Consider the following 26,991-nt stretch of genomic DNA (forward strand, 5'->3'; position numbering starts at 1 on the left):
TCCTGAACGGCTGCTGTTCTGGTAGCGCCCACTTCTGCCCATCCACCATGCTTTTTGTCCTGTTGGCTTTATCATTCTTGGATAGCGCTTGTGAGCTCCGTTGCGTACGCAGACCCGGGCTTTGGGTGCGGATGCAGGGAACAGGGGACAAGTGCATCAACATGCAAGTCTTAAAAGCCGATGTCTCATGGGGGTGGGGCATTTGCTCTGTCATTTGCCGCTTCAGGCGGCACTTGTCTCTTGGCGTGAGAGCTTTGCTTCGAGAGGTTTGCAACAACCGCCGCCCCCCCCCCCCCCCAGCTCTCAGGCCGTGGGGGTCGGTCACGGCGGGGGCACAGGTGCCGCGTTGCCGGCCGCCGCCGTCCTCCGGCGCAGCGCTTCCTCGCACGGGTGGTGGTGGGGGGGGAACGTGGCACGACAGGCTTGCCTGGGCCCCGGCGGGGCTGGGACCGGAGCCTCACTGCGGGGAAGGAGCTGGAGAAACCTGTCGCCGGCTCCGGGAGAGCGTCCTTCCCGCCGCAGCCCCTTCCCCCCGCTTCTGCCGGCGGCAGCGCCCGGCGCCGCTTTCAGCCCTCTTTTTGGAGATAGGGAGGGTCGGTTGGGGTGAAACGAAAGAGCTTTGCGTGACCACAACGTAAAATAAAGAGCATCCAGAAGGCAGGCGGGTCCTCCTGCGCCCGGGAGCCGCGGGGTGGATGGACCCGGGAGCCCGGCGCGGGCTCGCCGCCATCCCCCGCTCCGAACTCCGCGCTCCAACTCGGCGGGCCGGGCGCGCCGGCAGGTCCGGGCGCCGGCTGCTGCCTTCGGACGGCTGCAGCGGCCAGGCCGGCCCGGGGGGCTGCGGGGGCGGCCCCGGCCCCTCGCCCGCGGCAGAGCCCCAGCGAGCCCAGGTAAGGGGTGCGAGGGGCGAGCTCCGCCGGCTTCTGCCCCGCGCATCGTCCCTGGCTCAGGCTTGTCTTGCCACCTGGAGCCCTTCGCGGCGTGACGAGACGTCCTTTATCGCGGGGGGGGGGAACGGGACGGGGGCGCAGGCGGTGCCCACCTCATCCGCCCTCCCTGGGGGACGGCTGTAGGGCGAAATTAGCAAGTGGGCAGTCTCTCAGCTTGTCCCCAAGGGGTAGAGCGTGATGTGCAAAAGGGGTGGGGATGTGGCGGCTTTCTCGCGGAGGTTTATTATTATTGGGTGGAGGAGGGGGGAGGGGGAGTCTGCCGAGCAGACAAAATGCGGAGCCCCCCCGCCCCGCAAGTGTGTATGTGCGGGAGGCGGGCGGCCGCGGCTCGTCAGAGTCCGAGGTGGCGAAGGGTGAGGAGGGGGCGGCCCAAGTGGAGAGGGTTCCGCCGCATCCAGAGCATGCTCTCCATGCAACAGTTCCCTGCCCTGCCTGCGGAGGAGGAGCGCTACCGGCAGGTTCTCTCCGCCAACCGGGTAAGGCGAGCCCGAGGGCGCTCCCCTCCGCGCGTGGGGCCGCCTGGGGGCCACGGGCTTGCGAGGGCGGCCGGCTCCGCCGCCTGGCCGCCCCCGCGGGGCGGGCGGGGGGCGGCGTGCTCAGGGGGCGACGGACGGGAGAAGGGGAGCGCGGCCGCCGGTCCGGCGGGGAATCCCCCCCCGTCCCGCCCCCCCCCCGCCGAGCGCTGCGCGCAGCCTGCGCTGCCGCCGCGGGGCCGAGCGGCAGGTTGCTGGGGCAGGCGGAGAAGGGGCGAGCCCTGCTCCGAGCCCCGCGATCCGCCGCAGCGAGAGCGGCCCCGTGTCCGGCGGGCGGCGACGGCGCCGCGTCCCCGGGGGGGGCGGCCGGGCGCAGGTGACGGCCCGCCGCCCACCCGCCGCGGTGGAGCCGTCCCGGGGCGCTCCCGCGTCGGAACTCGCGCGGCCGTGCGGGAGGAGCGCGGGGGGCGGCCGAGTTCGGGGGCGCAGGAGGTGGGTGAGCCGGTCGCGGTTAACGAGCGGTCGCTATCGGCGTTTCAGGACAAGAGCTCAGCTCTCCCGCAGAGTCAGCGGGGGAGGTCAGCGGGGCTGAGGTGCCCGCCAGTCGCTCTGGCGCTGGAAGGAGCGCGGAGCAGTCGCGCCGAGCCCGCCGGCAACAGGTCCGGCCGGCATTTGCGAGAGCAGAGTTTGGGCTTGACCCCCGGCGGGACGGCCCTGGCAGCTCCACCTGCGGCCGGGCTCCCGGGGAGCCGACGCACCGTGCCCTCCGGCAGCAGCGAGGGCTGCCTTCGCCCTCCCGTGGGCCGCACCCCGGGGTCGGGTGGAGGGACCCCTTTTCCCTCCTCTTCCCCCGCCTCCCACGGCTGTCCGGCGGGATGGTACCGCTGGCCGCCGGCACCCGCGGGAGGTGGCCGTCCCGTGGAGGGTGACGGGCGGAGGCAGTCAATCCCCGCAGCGCGAAACCCGGCCGATCGCAGGCGTCCGAAGGGGATGGCGGGGGTGTTCTCAGTCTCCCAGCACACCCCCGGGGAGGAGCGGGGCGGAGGAGCATGCTTTGCCTGCCCGTGTACGAGAAGCTGCACGGGGCGGGGGTGGTGGTGTCCCCCCGGTGTCCCGCTGCGGGTGGCACCGTCCGAGCGGGAGGCGCGGCGGGGGAACAGCGGGGCGGCCGCTCCCCGTGGCGGTGGCGGTGGCGGTGCGGGGCTGGGAGGGCCGTCTCCTCTCTCCTCCCCGCGCCGGGCCGGAGCGCTGAGGACGACGAGGAGAGCTGGAGGGAGGGCGGGCGGCGGAGCTTCCCGCGCCGCTGCTGTCGCACCGATCCGCCCGCCACCGAGACGGCGGGGCGGCGGGTTCTGCGAGCGTGTGAATGGGGCGGTACGGCTCAGTAGTGTCGTTGCTCCACTTGATTTAAAACGCAGAGATGCTTGGACGCGTTTCACGGCAGACGATTCATTAATTAACCTTTATTTTAAATTATTAGCAGTCTGGCTGGGATGGTGGAACTCTTAAGCGAAATCAAATATCTAGAGCTTTTAATGCATTCGCGGCGTCTCTTGGGAAGGTTTAGTTTTCAGCAGTAAAAATACGGGAATGGATTTTTCCATATGGCCACTTCCACCCTTCCTGTGTTCCTAAAAGATGGACCAGTCAGCAGGACTAAACCGTAATTCTTTAGCCGTGTTTTTGTAGTGGATGCCTTAGGTGGAGATCTCTGTTACAAGCTGCTCAGGTCCTGTGACACAGACAGCGTTGAGTTAGTGTATCACTGAGGTGATCCAAACACCTATAGAGGAGTAACACAAAGAATTATAGAACCACTCTGCTTATGTGTCTCTCTAAAAGCTGGTGACATCTCCTGAGTGTCTTGGACATCGAGGTTCTGTAGGAAGCTGGGGGCTCCTCCAGGGGACAGGGGAATCCTGAACAACGTCCAAACCTCCTTTGGAAAGGAAATGCTCGTGACTTTTTTTCCCTCCGCCATCAGTCATTTATGGGGTACCCCGACAGCCAGATTTTTCTGCCCATGGGGAAGCCTGGCCCTTCAACCTTGCACATAATCGTCACTCAGCACGCATTTTTAAGGAAGCCACCAGTACTCCTTTTCCTGAGAAGGCTCTTGGGGTGGTGAGCCTGGCAGCACAGCTCGCTTGCCCAGATTAGAGGAACCTGCTTGTGCTTTATTAGTATCTGATGGGACCATCGGGATAAAACTGTTTTTCCTCAGTCTTTTGGAGCTGGGACTGAAGAAACCATTCACTTTCTCTCCAGAAATCTTTGTTGGCACTCGTCTGTGTGCCTGTGGTAGATAACTTGAGTGTTCAGTGAATCAAAAGTATAAGATAGCTTGAAATGTGTCACAATCGAAGGTGTTCGATAAAATGTGCAATGCACACAGGGCAATTTAATATATCTGTATCATTGTTTAGCTGTTAATGATGTATTAGATGATGTCTGCAGATACAAATGAAAGCCAGGACTGTTAACAGTGCCAGTAATTATTTAAAAATGCAGGCAGGCTTACTTGAATGTAGGAGCTTTTTTTTTTTTTTTTTTTTTTTTGCTAAGCTGATATACATGTTTAGGTCTTAGCACTCTGCTCCCTCGAGGAACATTACTGTCCTGCCGTTATACTAAGTCCATGTATTGCCAGACACATAATTTCTTGTTACTACTTGCATGGCCAAGGGAGGAGTGCGTGGGGAGGCTGAGGTGGATAAGCACCCTGACAGAAATCTCATTTACCAGAAGGGGAGCAGTCCTAACATGCCAGGAGATCGTGCCATTGTGTGTAACTGCCTGACAGCGTGTGCTGTTCAGCCTGAAAGCAGATGACCTGGTATCCACTGGTCCAGCTGGGATCAAAGCCACAGCTCCCACCTCTTAAGGAAGTGCCTGTAGTCCTTATATTGTGCCTGCTGTATTGGGATGGCCTGAATCTGCTGGGTCTCAGCGTGGCAAAGACTCGGCGAGCCCAAACAGCCTCTTGGCCGCACCGATGGAAGCACTGTCTTCCCGCTTGTGTACAAAGAGCTTATTTAGAGTTCAGCATTTGTCGGTTAGAGCAGTTGAGTAGCGGTGAGACCAGGAGCCTCTGGGTTTCTTCGCCAGGTGTAACCATCCCAACATTCCATCGCCTGTTCTGCCTTCTCGTGGCCCTCATAAATGGCAGGCTGGGTAAGTACAATTCTCCAGTGCCAGGGGAGAAAGGTGGAAGATAATCTCTTGTGAAGTGAGGGGTTGTCACAGTAGGACAAGGAAAGCTTAAATCCTCCTTGAAAAGGTCTTCACACACAGAACAACGTCTGAAGAGAGTGGCCAGACAGGCTCCAGCTTGACTACCCTCATTGCCTCTTGATTTTTTTCACTTGGGGCTTCCCTGCCACAGCCGTCTTGCCCGGCGGTGGTCAGGGATGGCAGAGGGGCCTCGTTCGTGGGGGAATCTCCCAGTCTGCAGCCCCGCGACAGAAGAATATGATGCCGATCGCATCCCTTCCTTCTGTCCCCCGCCCCTCTATAAATAACTTGCTGGGCTGACCTGTCAGATTCCCACAGCAGAGTGGATCCCCTGACCCGGGCCGCCTGCAGTGGAAAGTCTGAATGCGAAAAATACCGTAGTAAAAATAGAGCAGCTGGGTAGCCCCTCTGGCAGGTCCTAGCGCCGCGGCCCAGGCCTGCGCGGCATTGATAGCTTCCCTCCTGCATCCAAACTTTAATATCCTAATGGTGAATTCTTTTCTCCTTTTTTAACTGTCAGATGGAAGCATAATTCATTGCTGCTATTCTGCTGTGGAACATATAGTTCTCTTCCAAGTAGTGTTTTTAATTTCAGCTTGTCTTTCTAATCAGCAAACATGAAAGAAATAGGGATAATGGTTTCATATCCTAAATGTAAAAATAATAATGAGACAACAATCAAGCAAGAACTTGCCGTTTAAAAAAGAGATGAGAATCCTGCTACCTCTAAAGTCCGAATTAGATTTCTTCCTGTGCCTACCTTTTGCAGAAGACTGCTCTCCTGAAGGGACAGATTCTCCTCAGCTGTGGTTTCAAGCCACTAAAACTTAAAGCAATGCTTGTAATTATTTACTTATGCATATGCTGTTTTTTCTGGTTGTTTTACCTGTGAAATCTGAGTATCTAGAGGTTAAAGCCAGCGACAGAGACCGGAAAGTGTTGTCTGATAGCTGCTATGCCTTCATCTGGTGCATCCATGTTGCAGTCCTGGCTTGCAGTGCACACTGGAGCATGGCCTACTCTCGGTGTGGTGGTGGGGTGGCCTCGGCTCACAGCCACGCACCCGCACAGCCGCTCGCTCACTCCCTCTTTCCCGTCTTGCGGGACGGGGGAGAAAATAGGAAGAACGAGAGTGAGCAAGCTCATGGGTCAAGATAAAGGCTGGGAGATGGCTTACTGCTTACTGGTGTTGGCAAAACAGACCCGACTGGAGAAAACGAGTTTATTACTGATTCACATAAATATTTAATTACTGATTCAGGTACTGTGAAACAAAAAAAAAGAAGCAAACATCAAAACACTTGGGGAGAACACCTCTCCTCTGCCGTTCCCAGGCGCAGCTTCGCTCCAGACTCCTCTCCTCCCACCTTGTTGTCGCCGCAGGTGGCACTCGGTACCTTCAGTGAGGCAAGGAGCGGTGCAGGGGAGAACTGTGGTTCTTCTCTGCTGATCCTTCCTTCTCACTCTTCGTCTGCTCTGGTGTGGGTCCTCCATGGGCTAGAGTCCTTTCGGGAATATATGCTCTGCCATGGAGCACCTACTTCTCCTCTGACCTTCACGTTTGCACTGTTGTTTCTCACTCTTTTTCCATTTCTCTGCCCGTGCGGTGTTTTTTGCCCTTTCTTAAATATGTTTTCAGAGAGGCAGCACCAGCTTGGCTGATGAGCTCAGCTGTGTCCTGTGGTGTGGAGCCAGCTGGAACTGGCCATGTCCAGCATGGGATAGCCCCTAGCCTCTTCTCATGGAGGCCACCCCTGCAGTTGCCCCACTGCCAGCAGCTTGCCACCTACACCCAGTACAGATGTCCATGTCATCAGGGGCAGAATTATCTAGAAGTGGTGGCCACTTCATCATAGCATCAGCTTGGGAAAGTATGTTTGCTCACAGCTGACCAAAGTGGCAGTTTTACCTCTGTGGCTGTCTGCTTCCCTGTCCCTCTTCCCTGATCCCCAAATCATGAAGGAATGAAATGAATCCAGCCATCCTTCAGTTCCTTTTCGCCATCTCTGTCATTAAAGTGGAACTTCTGCAGCATCTGCTGCTTTGGGTGCCACACAGTTTATAATTCTCTATTTTTGTTAGTCTTGTTGCCAGCATAAGGTAGTTTTTAGTGCGTTGCCCTGTAGAAAGTGAAAAGAGGCTGAAAATCAGATACTGCCAGAGCTGCTTTGGAATGGTGAAGTTTATGCTTTGACGACTGAAGCCCTGCCCTTCGTTGCAAAGCATGTTTCCTGCAACAGTATGCATTCTGTGTGACCCCAGCTTTTGCATATGTGCTAAATCAATACATACTGCTTTCTTTTCAGAGAGGACACAGAAACTGAGGCATTTTTAAAAACTTTTCCTCATAGAATAATCCATGGGGGACAGTTCCTGTAAACCTGTGGGAAAGATGACTGTCAGGTTGTGTCATTACAGATGCTCCTGTAAGCTACTGCTCTTCCTGAATTCCAAGGCTCACTTTTTCTGGCAAAAGAAGTGTTTTCTATACTGAACATTTAATTCATCTTCACCCAGTCCATAGGGGAAAGGAAGCGAAGGTAGTCATGAGTTTCCTTCTTTGGGACTGCATCAGACTGCGTCTATTCTAATTCATGTATTGTAGTTCAGAGTTCAGGATCAATGCTCAGTGGGTGGTGCTTGTGCTTTGGGACCAGCTGGTCAGTGATTGTCAATCTGTCTTTCCATTCTTCTCTTCCTCAAACCTGTAACGCTCAGTTCTGCCATATACAGAACCTCGTGTTTTAAAAACTAATGTACTAGAATCTTCCATGTCTGATCTGTTTGATACCAGAGAGATTTAACTTAGAAGTGATTTAACAGTAATAGTAAATTGCCCAGAGCAATTGCCATTGCTCGTCACCTCAGAGAGCTCCTAGTTTCAAAGTAGCCTGTACTGTCACTCCAATATTACTGAAAGTTACTCGAGAGTGTCTCGGATTCAGGAAGGATTTCCTAGGAAAAAAGACTCTCATTTTTTCCCCTTGCTGCCTCTGAATGAAGCAGTAAGAAATCAGTCACGTCCTCCTTGCATTGTTCATATCATTAGGTTTCAGAAAGCAGTCAGGGCATTCTCTTGGAAATAAAACCACTGATAACATTGAGGAGCTTTCCATCCCAGGTCTCTCAGACCTGCAGCTCTGCATTCATGTAACAATACAGCATACATCTGTAATATACAGTTATGTCTGCTCTGAACTTCATGGCCCAGTGGTGTGACACAGAGATTTCATCCATTGCTCCTGCTTCCATTGTCAAATCTTTTGCTGGGTGGATTATTTTGCCTATGTTAAAGTTGCCCCAGAACCAGTGGGACCTGGAGATTATAGAAGCAGAACATCCTATGGTTGTCAGGCTCTCCCCAACCTCCTGCATTTTCGCATCTTTGGGAACAGATGCAGATAGCTGAGCCCACCTTGCCTTAACAGCCTGTGAGTTTTTGCCATCAGACAGTGTTGAGGGACAGACATTGCTGAGAGACAGCTTATTGTTTGAAAGATGCTAGTTCTGTGCACATGCAAATATTGTCTGAATGGATAATATATTCAAAAGAGTTATCAGGAACTGTGGAGTAAGTAGCTGTCTTCTTTTTTTTTTTTTTTTTTGGTGTTTGATTTGTAGCAACCATGTAACAAAAGAATTAAGTAGTAAATGCCTTTTTTAAGCTTGAGTTTGTCCCTGCTCAGCCATTTTAAAGGTGCAAGTTTAAATAATTTGTAGTGCATGTAGACAAGGCTGGAAAGGAGGTCTGAAATGACGATTGAATGTGTTGGGAAGTTATTACCAATTCTTCTTTCCCCTATAAAGTCAGAGTAGGTGGATTAGTGTTGATAGTGGTCTGGAAGGGCTAAGAACCCAGATGGTTTCCATTTGCTTCTTCCTCACCATAGATAGGATTATTGTGTGACTTTCGGAGATTTCCAAAGAAAATATGAATGGGAGGAATGCTGGCATCTGTTCTAGGGATGACAATTAAATTGAATAGTCCTAGCCATAAATACAGTAGGATTTTTCTTCTTTGACAGAATAATTCACCAGATTGTTACTGGTTCACTGACTTAGATGGAAGTTTTTATCCTACAAATCCTTATGTGATCCATAAACCTTTGATACTATATCAAAGTTATAGTCAAACACGTACCCCAATGTAACTGCCTTGTTAACCCACTTAATCTTGAGTTTTCTGTATCAGCTCGTTGTTTCACAACTTTGACAATAATGAATAGTTTTAATCTCCAGTCACCTCTTCAGTTATTTCTGTCAAGGTGTCCTGGTAGTTTAAAAAAATATCCTCTTTCTTTGTTTTCTCTTACTGAAGCAAAATGTTCAAAGATTACATGTTTCTTAACAAAGTGATATCCTATTGAAAAATGAATGAGTCACCTCTAAATTTTATAGATAGTAGGTTATCAACCTGTGAGACATTGTGTAAGTCTATTTTCATCTTTGGGAAGAGGACAAATAAATATCCAGCTATGCTGAACAGATGAAGTTTTGCTTTGACTCTAAGCCATGTCCTTTTCTTTGATCAATATTGCTGCTGCTCTTATCCTTGGTCCAAGGCTTAGTATCTTTTTACTCACATTTCAGAAAAAAAAGTCAGTAGTGTAAAGTTAACATTACACATTCAAATCCAAAATTTTAATTTCTTCTAGGCAGACATTTATAATGTAAGAATAATCTATATGTTTTAGAGAAAAAAGAATAAGAAGTGCATGAAACATAAGGAGACAAATGCTTCTAAGAAGATTCCTGCCATTTGTTTAGCTTGCATTCCAGTTTAGCATCCAATTCATGTCATTGAAAGCTTCTGATTTTAAATAGGTTAAGTAATTGTATAATCAGCAATGCACATGCCACATATATGATGTACTGGTCACCTTCAAGTTCAGGCGGCTAAGCCTACTGATCAGGCATTAATAGGAAAAAAAAATGTTAACCAATTATGAGGTCTAGTTGCCTTCTGCGGGATGGGGCTTCTGGTGGGATTTCTACACAGGTGGTGATTGATACACTGAATGGGATCCACAGGGCAGGCAGGATTTCTTTTTGTCCCTTCTAGTTTTCCAGGCTTGAAAGCTGCTTTTAAGAGGAGGTTTTCCTCAAACTGTGTCCCTCCACCCCCTCAAAATGTTTTTTCAAAATCTTTTTATTGTGACAAATTAGGCCACTAAGGTTTTTGTTTTTTTTTATTTTTTGTTATCGTTTCCAGTTTTGCTTTCAGGTCCTAATGGCTCTTGTGCAGGCATCTGCTTATTGAATTCCCAGCAAAGCAGGAACCTGAAGTGAGTACTGTGTTACTCCCCTGCCTGTTGAACTGTGATTCTCAACAAGGTATAGCCAGAGACTTGCCATCACTGCTCAACTTGCTTAGCAAACCTCAATGCAGTGAATATCTGGATAGTCAGGAAGGCATTAGAGTGGTCTCTGGGTGTGTTCAGAAAAACAGCATGGCACAGCTGAAACTTTTATGAGCAATTTTTGCAAGCCCTAGAAACTTAAAGAAAACTAGTAACCCCAAAGCATAAATTCTGCATTAATTAAAGATTAATTTCCCCCATACACTTTGCCACTGCCTGCTGAGGTAGGCTGAATGGACGTTCATGTTCTGGTATTGAGAAATACCAGATAATGCTAACCATAGTCTAGTTCTTAAAATTAACGTCTTCCGTAGACACTTCAGTTTTTGAAAAATCTTTTAGCTCTTCCATATGTTTACTGAATCTTGCTCAGTTTATGAAGCATGGCAACATCACGCATCTTTGCCACCAGCTGTTAGTAATAAAGAAGAGAGAGTTTAGAATTGTAGCAAGTTTGCCATCAGCTGGACTGTTTTCTTAATCTGAATGTTCTTGGAAATTCAACAAAGTTCCATTGTAAATATGGGAAGCATCCATTGTTGTGGCTGCAAGTTTACATCAGTGAAATTACAAATAATTGTAAATATGTACAATATATAAGTAAGTATGTAAACAACATTTATGCCAAAGTGGAATCATTATTCAGCAGCACTTCTTTTGAAAAAGGAAGAGATTCGAACACACTGCTATTGAAGAGGTGATACTACTGTTCTCTAGTAGTGATAAATATCCTTTTTTTCCTCTCTTCTGATTAAAATTTTGAAGAGTGATCAGTACTGACCCTATATAATGGCTAAATGGTGTGTCTAATTCTCATTTAAAATGAGGTGGAGAGCAGTTATTGCTATCACACCAGATATATGGAATCCAAGAAAATCCTTTCTTCTCCATTTCTGCCCCTTTGCATGAGATGTTAAGCATAGAACACCTGTAATGGAGAACCAAGGTCAATAGTTTGCATGTGAATAACTTTCTGATTTCTAAATCAAATCTTCTCCTGGAGACCAATTATTACATTATTTATTTAGATTTATTTCAGTATCAGATAGATGCTTTTCAAAGTGCCTTTATAATCCACTACATTGCCAAGATAAAACACTGGACCCTTTCCCAAAAGAACTAGATGAAATGAGAATAAGCTCCTCAGAGCTCCAAATCTCCTGGCTGTAGTGCTTATGTCTGAGTGACCAACTCATTTCCACCTCCCTCAAAGCCTTCAGAAAGGGAAGAATGAATTATGAAAGAGATGTTGCACCCAGAGCTAGCTCTCTTAAACTAAGCATATGCTGTAAGATAGTAACTTGGACACTGGTAACACCACTGGCACCACAGCATTCATCTGTCATCCCGGATAAAACCAGACTTGGAACTCAGTGTGTCGGTGGCTCTGATAGCTGGTCATACCTCAGCTAGAAAGTTCAAAGCGAGAGTGGGTTACGTCTGAGGGGTCTGCAGTCGTGCTGTTTGGACAACACTGTAGGCATACTCCAAGGGAGTTCTGGCTTGGCAGGCAGTAGTGCAGGGTCTCAAACACATGGATAACTGGAACACCATAGTTGTGTTTGGATTTTGTTTCAGCAACTTTACTGCTGGCTTTGTCTCAAACTGAAGCTGGAGCAGATCAGAACTGCGTTGTCACAGAGCTGTGTGAGACATAACCTGAATGTCACCTTGTGTCTTCTGAGCTTCTCATGCGTATCTCCACAATTTCTCAGTTCCAAAGTTGTCTCAGTGCCTCACAAAACTGCTGAAATAATTTGTCAGGAGTTAAGAACCCCAAATTTGTGCAACAGAAATGAAGGAAAGAATACCACATCAACGTTCATTAGTCTGAATTGGTGACTTCTGCTCATGCCCGGTTTGGATTTTTACTATACTGTATCTCCTGCTGGACCAATAACAGCTTGAAAGGTCAGCTGAACAGAAGTGGCCAATGGGTCTCTATGGTGGTCTGAAAGGCAAAAAACCCACCTTACTTTACACATTCTATCTTCTGTACAGAGAAGAAATATCACTGACACAGTTACCTCTACTTACTTTAAGTGAAAATGTAAGTCAGGAAGGTTAAATGTCTTTCAGGTTTCTGCTTCAGCCAAAAGAATCTGGCTGGACTTAGCATCTAGCACCAGTGAAATAATTCTGTTGGAAAGAGGTGCCCATCTTTATATGACATCTCCCTTACTGAGGTACTGTATATTTCAGATTGGTATGATGACTCAATATTTTATATTTCAGTGGTTAAAATAGGGGTAAATCAGAATATTTTATTTAATGGATGGGAAAGGAGGTCTGGTCATCAAAATGAATGTTGAATTAATTATGTCAGCAATTTGTAATTTGTCTGAGGATATGGGATCTGCTGGGAGAAGTTACAAGATTACATTGTGCAAATAACAATTCTTGTGATAATAACATGCTTCTCATGTTTGCTGCCTTGCTGTATGAAAAGGTTTGGGGGGTGTGGTGTGTTTTTTTGTTTTGTTTGTTGGGTTTTGGGGTTTTTTTTTGGTTTTGTTTTTTTGCTGCCTTGCTGTACGAAAAGGTTTTTTTTCCTTAAATTGGACTAGAGTTGATAAAATCACGGGAACTGACAACAGAGCATTGCTTCAACATTAGAAGAGGAACAATATCAAGGATATGGAACAAACTGCACATAATTTTCATAATCTAATATATTTTCCATACACGAACTATTGCTTGGCTGGGTAGCAGATTCCTCAGTGGCATTATGAGGACTTTTACAAGGCCACCTGTTTACTGCCCCCTAATGACATTCTTTCTGCATTTCACAGTAGTACATTCTTGTCTTCATTCCACTTCTTTCCAGCATAAACACTACATAGTACTTTGGTGTATGGCTTGCTCAAGATATTTTGATGCTTCTGATCCAATAGTTGTCTTCTACATTTCTTTGTAGAGACCCATCATGCACAGAAGATACTGACAGTAGGCTGTTAGCCCTAATGATATTTCTTTATTGGGAGAACATCTGTTAGGTTTGTGGTGACAACAGCAGAAGATATTTTTGTCAAGTGCTTATACCATGATTCAGGCTGTTTTATAGACTAGTAACTTAGATACATTTTGTGTCTAAAAGGAAAATTGCATGCTACCATAGGCTTTTCACCCATAAATCTTAATGTAATCTGTCATTTCTGTGCTTTAAAATGAGAGGCATGTTATTGAAATGACACCCATGAGATCAAATTCTCCCCACATCTTGCAGAAGATAAGCTGTGAATTTTGGTCCAATGAATTTTTAGTCTTTCTGTAGTCAGATGGGACTGTATTTTTTTTCCACCTTACTTTTTTCTGCCTCTGTGGTTTCAGAAAATCAACTGTGAGCAGTCTGATCCAGCAGTCCTAGATAAGCCTAGGATTTTTAAAAAATCTGCACTGAAATTAGCTCAGAGTTACTTCACAGTGTGTTTCCTTTATTGCAGTCATTACTGAAAGAATGGTACTCAGGTAAGCAGTGGTTAATGGTATTTCATTAGGGACAGAATTTTTTAGCTGTCAGAAGAAATTATCTGATGTTTTTAAGCATCCTGTATTCTGACTATATTCTTGTTTAATACAAAACCTGATTGTATTAAAAGCAAATGACTTGTTGCCTTAAAACCCAAACACTGACATTTCCTAACTACGGTGCACACAGTATTTAATTCAGAAAAGTCTTTCTTGAATCAAGTTTTCTGACAACAGCGGTAGGAAGGGAACTTGCACCAGTGTTCAAGTATTGAGAATACGTTTTGGTCCAGTGCTGTGCTAAATCTATTTTATGCCAAAATCGCCAGCATTTAGGGCTGGTTTCTTTCAGTGTGCCCTGAAGGATTCTGCTTCTAAGTCTTGTCCTTCCCTTGGAAAGGGAATAAATGTGTATCTACAAGGTACCTCAGTCTTACAGACTTAGAGAATGATTCAGAGAAACTATTGACTACACAGAGAGTTGAGGGAGACTGGTTTCTTATCTTGGCCACTAACCTGGAAGCTTGGAGTAAGTCAAGTGAATAAGCACGTAGCACCCCTGTTTCCTTCTGCAGGCCCATATTTCTCTGAAGATTCCATTATTTATGCCTCTATTCCATTATTTATTAGAATTGAGAGGACAGGGCATGTCTGAAGTTTATGCTGATACCATTGGCATAGTAGTGCACTTAAAACTGGTGCACGTATTCTTGTGTATTGCAATATTTGGTGGCAAGGGGACAAGAAACAGTATCAGGGAATATATAATGAGTAGGTATAATGCATTTATGCTTATCTACAGGACACTTTATTAAATTTTCATTGATGATATAGGAACCATTAGCACTATCTCTAGTTTTATTTCATATTCACCACAGAAATGGATGGAAAGAGCTCATGTAAATGTTCAAGTGATGGAAAACTGGCAAAATTGGAAAACTGGCAAAATTAAGTTTTTGCTTGCTGAGTCACCGATGATGATTTTAAATAGGTTTGGTGTTTTTCGCGAGGTCTTTTCCTGTAGAAGGGAAAAATACAACATGCTGTTTAGTTTCCTACAAATATTTACCTTGCTATTACACAAAACTAGCAAGTCGTGGTGTTTAGAAAAGCATGTCTTTCACAATCTAACATTCTTTTCTGGAGCAGCCACTGAAGGCAGATTTGGATACAACAGTCCCTTTTAAATTCTGTGGTAGTTGTCAATGCAAAGACTGAGGTTTATTGTTGCCTTCAGGAGTTGAAAAGAAAGAAAATGTTTAAGGTTCTCATTTAGCATGAACATTTGCCTAAAGTAGCTAGTACCCACAATTCCAGTAGACTTTAGAAAAAATTTCTCACAGAAACAGAGGAACTTAAGAAGCTCACTGTTTTCATTGGCATGCATTTAATGTTTCGCCTAGGTTAACTCTGAGGCATCTGTACAACAGTGGTGGTAACTGCTCTCAGTTACATGCTTATGCTTGGGATGATTAAGACCTCCTGTACCTCCAAAATACTCAATATCACCTCTTCCTGACAAGAGTAGTCAAAAAAATTGATGATGAATACTACTTCTGTGTGTTTTCTCAATTCTTTGAGAAAACAATTTTGTTTATTGATAACATAAGTTTTTTACTCCTAAGACAAACTCTTTGGAGTCGTGGGTCAGCATTTACCTTACCTTACTGGGTAGAGTTGGGCACTTTTGCCAGGGATTTGCGAGAAGTGCATCTTGATTGGGAGTCATTCCTTTAGGAAAACAAGCTGGATCTTACATTTGTTTTTCTTGAAGAAACTAAGAGTCAGCTCTTGAGTGCCCTAATCACTGGGCTGTGTAGTGATGGTCCTGCTCCCTATTATCTGGCCCAGCAGAACTGTGTTCTTTTTTACAAAATATTGTGACTTCAAGGGATAGTGTGCTCTGATTCAGGAGGAGCCTGTGTTCAGGTGGTTGCGATACTCTACCGAGTTGTAGACCTAATTTTTAGCTGCTTCAGGCTGTAGAGGGAATTGAACTCAACAGCCCTATTTTCTGTGGAAGCACTGTAACCACTTGTTTTGGGTTTGTGTGATGGGGTTTTGGTAGCGGGGGAGGGGCCGCAGGGGTGGCTGCTGTGAGAAGCTGCCAGAAGCTTCCCCAGCTCCAAGTTGGACCCGACTCTGGCCCAGGCCGAGCCCATCAGTGATGGTGGTAGAGCCTCTGGGAGAACAGATTTTAAAAGGGAAACCTGCAGTGGGGAGGAGATTGGAATTGAGAGGAACCCCTCTGCAGACACCGAGGTCAGTGAGGAAGGAGGGGAGGAGGTGCGCCGGAGGAGGGGATGCCCCTGCAGCCCTGGTGAGACGGCAGGCTGTCCCCCCCAGCCCATGGAGGGGAGCGGGGGAGCAGATGCCCACCTGCAGCCCGGGGAGGGGCCCACGCCGGAGCAGGTGAATACCCCCAAGATGGCCGTGACTCCATGGGAAAGCCCACGCTGGAGCAGGCCGTGACTGAAGGACTGCAGCCTGTGGAAGGGACCCATGCTGGAGCAGTTTGTGAAGGACTGTCTCCCATGGGAGGGACCCCACGGTGGAGCAGGGGACGAGTGAGGAGTCCTCCTGCCCCTGAGGAGGAAGGAGCGGCAGAGACAGCGTGTGACAAACTGACCCCAATCCCCATTCCCTGTCCCCCTGCACTGCTCGGGGCGAGAAGGTAGAGAAAATCGGGAGTAAAGTTAAGCTTGGGATGAAGGGAAGGGTGGGGGAAGGTGTTCAAGATTTGGTTTTACTTCCCATTATCCTTGCTTTGATTTGATTTGTAGTAAATTAAATTGATTTTGTTTCTTCCCCAAGTTGAGCCTGTCTTTTGCCCGTGACCGTAAGTGGTGAGTGATCCCTCCCTGTCCTTGTCTTGACCCACGAGCCTTTCTTAGTATTTTCTCCTTGTCACACCAGGATGGGGCGGGGGGGAAGGAGCGGCTTCGTGGTGCTGGGCTTACACCACTGCACAGTTAGAAAGGGCAATTTTATGCCATTTTTCTCTCTTTTTTTTGGCTGTGCTTTCAAAAGTAGTTATGGCAGCTGTGTTTTGGGAGATCTGTCTTCTTAACAAAGCTGTGTTATTCCTCTGTTACCTGCTCGCAGGTGTCCCAAGGGGGCCTAATACAGGCTGTGCAAACCAAGGTTATGGAATTCAGGGAAGCCTGCCATGAGTAACTGCTAAACTGCTATATTCCAGCATGACCAGAAGCAAAACTTAGAGGCAGACTTTGAAGACTTTAATATGAAAACGTAGGCAAGTGTAGACTGTAGGAAGTTACATAGTCAAGCAGGGATCGTCTAAATGTCACTTGGATATAGGTTCCTAAAAGTCACCTAAATCCTTATCTGTGCCTGGCTATTTGAGGTGTTACTTGTGGTTAAGGGCAGTAATTTAGCTGAGATATCCCGAAATCTTGGATTGCAGCATTTGCAACTTCTGAATAAGCTTTTGTTTAAAAAAACCCCCACACTTCTGACAACAAATTAACTTTCTCCAACATTCTTGATATTTCTCTTGTGAGAAATGGTGATGATCCGATTACGGACCTTGTCAACTCACCCAGGCTGTACCTTTTCAATAGACAGAGCTACCACTCTTATTATTCTCACCCTGAGCTGGCTGTTTCAGATGTTCAGATAACTCTACCATCTTTAAGTTGACCATCAACTTACATCCTGCTTGCTAGATAAGCCCAGTAGTAGGACAGTGCTGAGACTGAATCACTGGAATAGGAAGAAGGTTATCAAGTGAGATACTGCTAGTACCTCACACCATACTGGTACCGTATGCATTTTCAATGTTACCTGGTCTTTGAACAGTGGAAGTAGCAAAAAAAGTCATATGGGACACTGCACTGGATGGGTCTCAAGGAGGTCAGATAATGTGTGATGCTTAGCAGTATCAGAAGAGGTACATACAACGGCACATTTCTGTTGTCTGTACAGTGTCTGCAGTGTCTAGTAACCATGAGTATCAGAAATAGATGATATTCTAATATTATCAGCAGGGAAAGTTTCCTTACAAATAGTCTTTGTGCCATGCTGGAGCAAGAGACATTGTGGAATGATGGAAAATTATGCTGTAAATCCCACTTATGCCACAGTCTTCTCAGTCAAGCAGTAAATGGGCAGTGAGGTTGGGGGGATATAAATCTAGTCTCTGTGCAGCAATTCCCTAAGAAATAGTTCAACTTCCATTTATGCCAGTCAGTCTGGTAACCTGTTCTTCACAGGAAGGCACTTACAGCAGAGCCAGCCAAAGGGATAACCCACAGAGACTGGCATTTACATGACTAATAATATATATCTGTTGTAGACCTCAGTCTCTTGAGGTTCTTTGGGGGGAGGCTGTCAGGGTAATGGATGCATTTACACTCAAGTCCTGTCATGAACAACTTCAACGTGATTGATCTTCCTGACAAAGAGGATAATCTATTAGTTATCCTTTGGGAAGACATTGTCTGGAATTAATAATCCTATCATCCAATTTCACCTTATTATAGGGAAAATTGTAATTTTTTTTAGTCAATTTTGAATAAAGATGTATTAACTTCATAACAACAGTTTCAGTCTTGCTATTAAATAGTCATATGGAATTTTGTTTTTGTTCTGTTTAAAAAGTATGACATTTTTCCAGTATATGAGATCATAGTCTTAATGGAGTTATGTTTAAAAGTATATATATTAAGTACATGTTTAGGCTTTTGCAAAGGTTTGAATTTTTGTACTTTGTGCAGCTCAGTTGAATTCAGAAAATCATTTTTCTCTATTCTTCTATATTCCATTTATAGAACAGAAAATATTAGTTGCAAACTCTACAGAATACTGTGATAAGTTATAATTTTGCAAAGTACTTAGAAAATGAGACAGCATTATTGTGCATAATAACTGGAACAGTCGTTATCACTTCTGTTGTCACATAAAACAAAGATTATAATAGTTGCTTGATTCCTTAATAAAAGAAACTTAAGAACATGGCTCTTGAAGAATTAGTAATGGATTATTTTTAATTATAAGATAAGTGGTATTTAGCCTAACTGCTTAAATTTATTATGTATTTTACATTTTTTCAAATGAAATGCCTATCCAACTTCTAATTCATCAGAAATGTTTAGAAATTTCAATGAAGCTGTAAGTCTGTGGATATTGGCTGAACTAAACTGTTATATGGATTACACTAGACTGTCCACCAAAAAGAAAGTTTACATACAACGTTTCATTAAGAATCTAAAAGCCATTTATAGCATATATTGAAATCACATAGCTGTTCTGTGTAGTGGGGAGGACTGCTATTGAAAACATAGGAGTTACTAATTGACACCAGAATGATAAAACTGGCTTTTTTGTTTTTCAGGTCTTAGGAACAGATGAGGATAATATGGGGGATGGTTGCTCTCAGAAACTGGCTTCTGCCAAGTTCCTTCGACTTTTGCTCCTAATACTGATTCCATGCATCTGTGCCCTTATCCTTTTGTTGGTGATCCTGCTTACCTTTGTAGGTGAGTGCTAACAGAGTAAGTTGACACATTTTTAATTAAGGAGACTAAAACTGAGACTGCATTCTCAAGTGCAAATGTAACTGTGGACAATAAAGATATATCTGAGCACATCTACCCTACAAACTAATCTACCTAGCGACTTAATAATGTTTGTTGCAGAGAAATAAATATGCTATTTAGGTTTATATATTTAAAACCTGTTTAAGGTACCAAAGAGGAAACCTTTTCTGAATTACTCAAAGTAGATTTTTGGGGAGCACGCTACCTTGAGCGTGTAGTATGTAGATGGTTTTCAGCAGTCATTTTACAAGTACAAAAAGATATTTATGTTAGAACTTTAGACCACTGTCAGTGGAATGGAATATTTATCCCTTTATGTCACACATTGATGTGCAAGTCTGATTTTTATTTTCAGGTGAAAGTTAGCTTATAAATAGCCACAAATCTTTCTGAATAGCCTACAAAATATTACAGTTTAACTAAGGAAAAATATGAAATATGTATCAATGCAGAACCCCAAGTATGTTTTGTGGAAACTTGTTTCAAGTATATTAGACTTCATAATGGCTTAGTCTGTTAACTAACTCTGTGTCTGTTACAGAATTAAAAGGTAGTAATTTATTACAAAAATTTTTTTTAAAAGCCTTCCATTTGTTACCTTTAGAGAAGCTGACATATCATTAAATTGATTCAACTACAACATGAGAAAGACAGTAATGCTAGGTTAAAGCATTACTTTTTCAAGAAAAAAAAAAGGTTAAAAAATCATCTGCTTTCAGTGCTGAGGGTTTCTGGGATTTTTACTTCTTTTTTTCTTAACGAGAATAATTTCTAGTTGAGCTTCCTTAAGGACTTCACAAGCACATCTGTAACAAGTGGGGTAGTGTGTGAGGTATACAGTTATAAATCTATTTTCCTATTTCAAATCCCCAACTTCAATCCACGTCGTAGAATCAAATAGTTAGCAAGCAGAGGAAGAAACTAAACACATCTCAATAGTACCTTCAGCACTGTCAAAATCAAGACAACTTAAATCTGTTTTCTCAATTCAGTCTGTAAAGGATTTGCAACAAGACGTTGTAGGCCTGTTCTTTTCATTTAGCTTAAGTTGGGGAAGTAAAAAAAAAACAACAAAGCTAGTGAATGTTATGATTGACAAGTAAGTCTTGGGATGTATCTTTAAACTAAGAACAGTCTGAAGTGGATTAAGATCAAATAAGTCTGGCAATTAGGAAATATGATGCCATTCAATTTACTTTCCTTATGTTTAGCATTCCATTTGTATCCTTCATATCCTCTGCCCTAGATTTTCATTCTTTGGTGAGAAAGCAGATAAAAAAGCAGGTGTATTTACGTCAGCCCTACTCAATCTCCTCCTCTGAGGCATGTATTGACATAACACTCATTAAAATGTATGAAAACCACTGGGGAAATGGGACCTGTTCTGATCCTACTTAGGTAGCAAAAATCAGGACTATGTCCTCTTTAAGTCAATGTAATTACTGTAGGGTGAAGAATAAGGCTTGGTGTTATTACCCGAGTCTAAAACTGGCAAAGCTCTCATCAGCATCTTTTGAATTAGTATGATTATAATTTAGTATTCTCTCTCAGTTAGCAGCTTTCATTCTATGTGCATTGATAGCCTAGAACAAATATATCTGATGACTGGAATTAAATGAACAAATTTTGTGGGCGTCTTTAAAGTGTGTGTAATATAGTCTTTTCTATTTACTGAGAACACACTATATCCAGAATTGTAGTTCATATTCTTCTCAGATCAATAATAACTGAATTCTGTTACAGTCTAATACTGGTATGATGACTTACAATGTAAGAAATGAGTTGATAGTTCTGACTGGCTAACACAAATTATTTGATATATAGGGAATTCTGTTCTTATTTTTTCATGAAATGGAGGAGTTAAATTCTGTGGTTTTCATTCTAGTATCATTCACTGGTGCTTAAAACATAAATGGAGAGCTCCAATATATTGCTTAGAACCTTATGAACTTCTTTGATTTGACTTTGGTAATGAACTCATCAGAAAATTAGGCCTTTTACATTTTGCATGAGAGTATTTTGTTTCCTGTGGTAAATTTGTAAGTAATTACTCTCCTCCTTCTATAATATTTTTTAATTAAATGAGGCATATACACATGAAAAAGTGTGCATGCACCTTAGAACTTTCCTGTTCGCTTTCCTTACATCTGTTTTGTTGCCTGCACATCATTGCAAGCTCTGATGTTGAAGAAACTGAAAAGTTGGTATGGGTGGAAGGAGACAGGTAGAGCAGTACCTATTTGAGGTGTGTCATGGGGGCCTGTATTCAGAATGTCATTAATCAACCTTTCAAAAATTATTTACCATCAAAGTATTCAAGATGCAAAGCCCTTGAAAAAGTTATTTTGTTAGAACCGTGTACAAAGAAAGGACAAAGCAAATTATCAGTAAAGATACATATTTTGACTAAAGATACAAGAGACTTTTATGGTACATAGAAGAAAATATCAAGCTGAGTTGTTTAGCTTTCATTTCTCTTATGTACTTACACTCTGGCTCTGCATACTCTTCTGTCTCTCATCAGTAGTATAGCATGCTTGTCAATCTGTAGAAGAGAACTTTGTAATGAATAAATGTTGTTTCACTCATTGAAGTAGAAGCAGTACCAGTTGCTATGAAGGAAGTCTAGCCTTTAGACCATGGCCATAATAATTTGTTGATTACATCAGGGGACAGGAGGGCTTAGGAATGGTGCTTGCTTTGGAGTGTTGAAGACCTCACATGCAAGACCTTGACCATGAAGACCTAACTCAGCAATATAAATTTGAAGGGGGAAGAAAAGGCTAGATTATACATGACTAAAATTACTGGTATCTTAAAATTTCATCTGACCCCTATAGACATAAAGAGCCTTCTAATAAGACTGGTCCATAATTTTTTTCTGGGGATAATAGTATAGTATAGTCAATTTTCATTACTTTCCAGAAAAAACAAACAATAACTGAATCCATGGTTTGAATAGCTAAATATTCCTTTAAAATGGAGAGACGTAAGATCACCTTCAACTTGTGTTAGAATCTGTAGTCTATGTCCCATTTTGCTTACACTGAAAAAGATACCTTAAATAATGAGTAGTATGCAAATGTTACAAAGGTGAAAATTAGCATGCTTGTAAGAATGAAAAACCTCTGGCACTTTCATTTTTTTACTTACAGAGAGGAAGTGTTCTAAACCACTTGAAACATAGTTAAAAAGTCCTTCACAGCTGGTGAGCATTATACCAAATTAAAAATTTTTTTGATTGTACCATAATTGCTTACCGTTGCAGTTATTTCTCTGGGAAGACAAAATGCTTTATACTTACAGTTCCATAAAGGAAAATCAATTATATTTATTTTATAGTGACAAATGCATTCCGTGGTAGATGTCCCCTTCCTCCCACTCCTTCACATCAGTATCCTCAGCTCATACTTAGGTGATCTTCTACCACCTCCTGTTAACAGCCATCCACAACTAATGCTTTGTCTATTGTTTTCTGTAGAATTCAGGACAAGTCTTGTGACACACATAAAGAATGGTTTCATGCATGTCAGACTTCTACAGTTCAGATGTAATTTTTGGGCGTATGATCACACTGCAGGAACACATCAAAGAAGCCTGCCTTTCAGGCAAGCAGCATACTCTGTTATCTATGCACAATGTTGGGCATTCATGCATTTTGCAAAATAATATTTAAAAAATCTGTTAGTCCATCAATACTGGTGGGAATGAGGATTACAATCAAAGTCTCTAAGATGCACTGTTGACTATGGATATGCAAATAATTGAGGTTTTGGTTCTTTCACCATCCTTACATTATCAGCATGTAGTGTTTATATTTTGGCTCTGACATGTATTTTGAGATTAATTTTGGTTCTTGGTGAGAATTATTACAAGTGTTATGTGTGATGGGTTGTATTTAGCATTTTCATCTTACTCTCCTTAAAAACAAAGCTCACTCTAATAGCTGCATTTTTATTATCCTTGTATAAGTATGAACTAGCATGGGCAGTTCTCAAATCATTCTGTTGTTTGGGAAATGTGTAGCAAGATGCTGTCCACCTGAAAGATGCTGTCAATGTTCTTGCATGTCACTGGTTGAACAATGATCATTACTAGTATATCATCTGTGAGACCTGTATTCTCCTTTCCCTTCCCCTGCTGAGAACACAGAAGGAGCTGTGTCTCCTTCACAGAATAAACCTCAGGAAAAGTGCATTATAGTAAAACTACTAGGCTTAGCTTTGTGGCAGTTGGATCTTCCACATTCATAAGGTAACATGCATATGTCAAGACTTCTGTGTCAATTTGAGAACCCAACTGTACTGGCCCACAAGGAACTTTTTGCCACACAGAGGAAGTTAAAGTTGCAGGGAGTTATAGTTATACTCTAGGGTAAAGGATCTTGATCCCTGAATCATTTGGAGATGCTGTTAGTTCTCCAAGTGATGTCGAGCCTTGAGGCACATGACGTCCTCAAAATCTAAAGTGACTAGCAGCATGAAGATCTGAAAGTTACAGTTGTGAAAGCAACATGAAATATCAACAATTCCATTGTCAATCAATGGCAATATTTGCTGTAAGACAGGTGTCTAAATTTAGGAGTTTAAGACTAGCATATAAATAAACCATTTGGTCCTGGGAGTTTTTCTGGTGGAAGATGGTAATCATGAGCTAAATGATCTGCTGGTTCTTTAATTTGATCTTGCCAACCCAGCTATATTATGGGGAATGTCCAAAGTAGTGTATCCCAGAGCAGCCTGTATTTCACCCATCTGTAAGAACTAATTTAGTCTAGCAAGCCTTCTTTATACACCTGGAATGTTGGGGAAAAAAAAAAAGATGGCTGTGAATACAGCTGCAGGTCAGAATGCCTGCTGTGAGACATCACTGATGTCAGTGGGGAATTGTTTTTGTGATCTAGAGAATAATAATGAAAGTCTGTCAGTCCATCCAGCACAGATGGACAGAAGGTCACAGTGACCGAAGCACGGATTCTGGTGTGGCATAACTGATGCCCAAGGAGCCCATGGAGCTTTATTCAGTAGCCAGTGCAAAGTATTTAACACAGGCATAGAGTTCAGGACTGGTTTCTGAATTGCAGTAGCACCATTATGTGTATGTTACACTTCATTTCTTAGGTTAAGAAAAGCTTTATAAAGAAATTTTTCTAGTTACATGACACATCATGCTCAAGAGACAGGGGAAAAAAGGTAAGATTTTTTTCTTAGACCACAGAGTTATGATTGTAACTGGGAACTTTCAGGCAACAACAGCTGTTAATATGAAAGGTAGCTACTCTCTTCCCCTCCAGCCCTTTAATATGATCCTGATATTTTTGCTGAGACTTTGTTGTCTGAAAGCCAGGAGTTGATGAAAGGGAAAATCTCTCCTTTCTGCACAGGACCTTAGGAGCCTGGCTTTGTTGTGCAGCTTCTTTAAAAGATGCCGTCCACAAAGTCTACTTTTTGTTCCATTTTATCTGGGAACTGATCCATTATTTGCATAAGTCACCTGTTAAGTTGAAAAAAAAAATTAGAACTGACTTCCTCTTTGGCCACTTGGGCAGCTAGTAAGCAGTTTAAGGTAATGTCTTTACTTGACAGGAGGAGCAGGATAAAGTCTATTACTGGAGCTCAACTGATGCGCAGTGGTTTGGTATGCTGTGGGACCTCCATATTATCAGTGATGTGCCTGTTTCTTCAGAGTGCAGAGTCATAGGGACGGACCCTGCAGAAGAAATCTCAGTGGATATGTGCTGGCTAGTTATAGTAGTGAACCAGCGGTTTATTCCCTGTGTAACTGCCTCATCCATTGCACATGCTTTGGTAGGCTGCTTTGCTCTGTTTCATTAGCTTTTTAAACAAACTTGGTCTTTTTGAGATTTCCTGCTGTGAACTGCTAGAAATCACACAGTATACACTGCCAAAATCTCAATTTAATAGCTTGAACAGTGTGACTATTTCTTAGATCTCATAACTGTCCATTTCAGATCTTTCAATAAAACATTAATTCCCCAATAGTGAACACCAACTGGAAAATTATCAGTAAAACTGTTGGCAAAGCATTGCTTTGAACTGAATGACCGGGTGCCAGTTCCTCATTTTGGTACCAAATACAATGAAGGCCAGCATGCTGTATATTTCTGTCATCTGGACATGTCCAGCTGTAGCTAGAGACACAAATCCAAAATGGTTACAGCTATTTCTCAACCAGTTAACTATCTGGCTTATGATTTACTGTCTACAGCTCTATATGAACTCACATTGGAAGAATAGCTGGATATAGTGTGCATGTATACATGAATAAAATGCATGTTCTGTATGTGTTGTATGGCTGTTAGCAGACACTGGTAGAGTAATTCAGTTCTCATTACTGAAGATATTAAAAGAGAATTGATTGTTTTGAAGTATCACACTGTTTTCTTACCTATCTTAAAATTTAAATAGTTCCTTCAGGGCTTTTGATGCTATAAAAATCTCCAGTAAGCTTAATTTAAGACTGAAGATATACAGTGGTATTTTTAGGGGGGGAAGTATGAGAATCAAAGCAAATGGGAGCCTAACTCAGAGAGTGGACTCTGTAGCCTGGAATTGAGTGCTTGAATTCCCTACCATGCATTGGGAAGAAGTGAGGATAGGAGGAAAATGTGGGGGGAGAAGAAGGTGACTCAGGAAGGTGATCCAAAACCCTCACATACTAACCACAACAGAGTTGTCATCTAGAGTGAGCCAGCAGGGAATGCCAAACAGAGGTCTACACCTACCTCTCTCAAGGGCATATGCACCAGAGCCCAGGCTCATGTTATTTTGTGGGGGAAAAAAAACAACTATTGAAAAGAGTTCTAATACAATTCATTGTCAGCTGAGATGATACAGTTGGGAAGGGCTTTTGTGTAGAAGAGGTTCATTATGTGGTGCACCTGTCAAGAAGAGAAGGGGAGTTTTCACTAGGAAACTGTGAAAATAGAACAAAAAACATTATTATTGGAAAGATGGGTTGAAGAAGCAAACAAACATTTGGGGATCTCAGTGAAAGAAGTAATTCACCTTATGGGTAGTGAAAGACATAGCTATTACTTGTAATTCCAGAAAAAGCATGAAATAAGGCTGAGTGGGGAGAGGATAGAATCCAGTGGGTAACTTCAGTATTTTCCTTAACAGTGCTTATTGGTCCACTATATTAAACCAAAAGGGTTTTTTTAAATTTCAAGAGTTTACCTATCTTGTAATGTATTGCCTGCTATTCTGCTGAGTGATATATAAATAGCTAATAATTGTTACTTTGACTTCAAATCATTATTCATAGCTCTTTGGGACCAACATTTTGCAGGCTTTTTCTATTGTGTTGAGTGGAGGAGAAGAGGTGAGCCTAGGGAGGAGGAGAGAGAATGTGAAAAAAATCCCCTCAGCTATTCTTGAGTTATGGAAAAAAATTACCTCCAAAGGAGGAAAAAAGCTCATTTTAACTTTTTTGCAAACTACAGAAAAAAACTACTGAAGTTTGAAACTTGAAACAAAGTAGGCTTCTGAATCACAGAGATTCAAAGCTTTATTTGGAATCGAAGCATCCAAGTAAAGCTACATAAGAGTGAGCACAATTTCTGAGCATTATCTGTCACAAAGTCTTAGATTTTAGCAAATCATATTACTACTGGTCCCTATTTGTGAAACCAGAGCACATTCATTGTTCCCATTTGGCCTGACCAGAGGACTCTAGCAAAAAAAAAAAAAAAAAAAAAAAAGCTGCTGAAATAATTTGCAGGTGGGAGATTTTTAGTTGCTTCTGTAAAATACACTCAGTAAATTCCTCCAAATCCCAATGAATTATGAACATTTGCTGGTGGAAAAACAGAAACCTTAACATGTATATATATAAAGTTCCCCTGGGTTCTTCCAGTAGAAGTCAGACACAAAGATTTACTCACAGTTAGTGACACAGGAGCCAAAACAACCTAAACTGGATA

At 43.5% G+C, this 26,991-nt stretch overlaps 1 protein-coding gene across 4 annotated transcripts in view; it reads left to right on the forward strand.

Moving 5' to 3' along the window:
* Window positions 1–1,223: 1,223 nt before the first annotated feature.
* CORIN (corin, serine peptidase) overlaps window positions 1,224–26,991 on the forward strand; it is a 167,010-nt gene continuing 141,242 nt past the window's right edge. For all 4 annotated transcript variants that reach the window (XM_069790744.1, XM_069790757.1, XM_069790753.1 and 1 more), the window contains exons 1-2: window positions 1,224–1,426; window positions 18,842–18,986. In XM_069790744.1, the coding sequence (XP_069646845.1) occupies window positions 1,253–1,426; window positions 18,842–18,986 (319 nt within the window). In that variant the 5' untranslated portion in view covers window positions 1,224–1,252. The remainder of the gene's footprint in view (window positions 1,427–18,841; window positions 18,987–26,991) is intronic.

The sequence above is a fragment of the Haliaeetus albicilla genome, chromosome 1 (genome assembly GCF_947461875.1).
Source record: "Haliaeetus albicilla chromosome 1, bHalAlb1.1, whole genome shotgun sequence".
NCBI lineage: Eukaryota > Metazoa > Chordata > Aves > Accipitriformes > Accipitridae > Haliaeetus > Haliaeetus albicilla.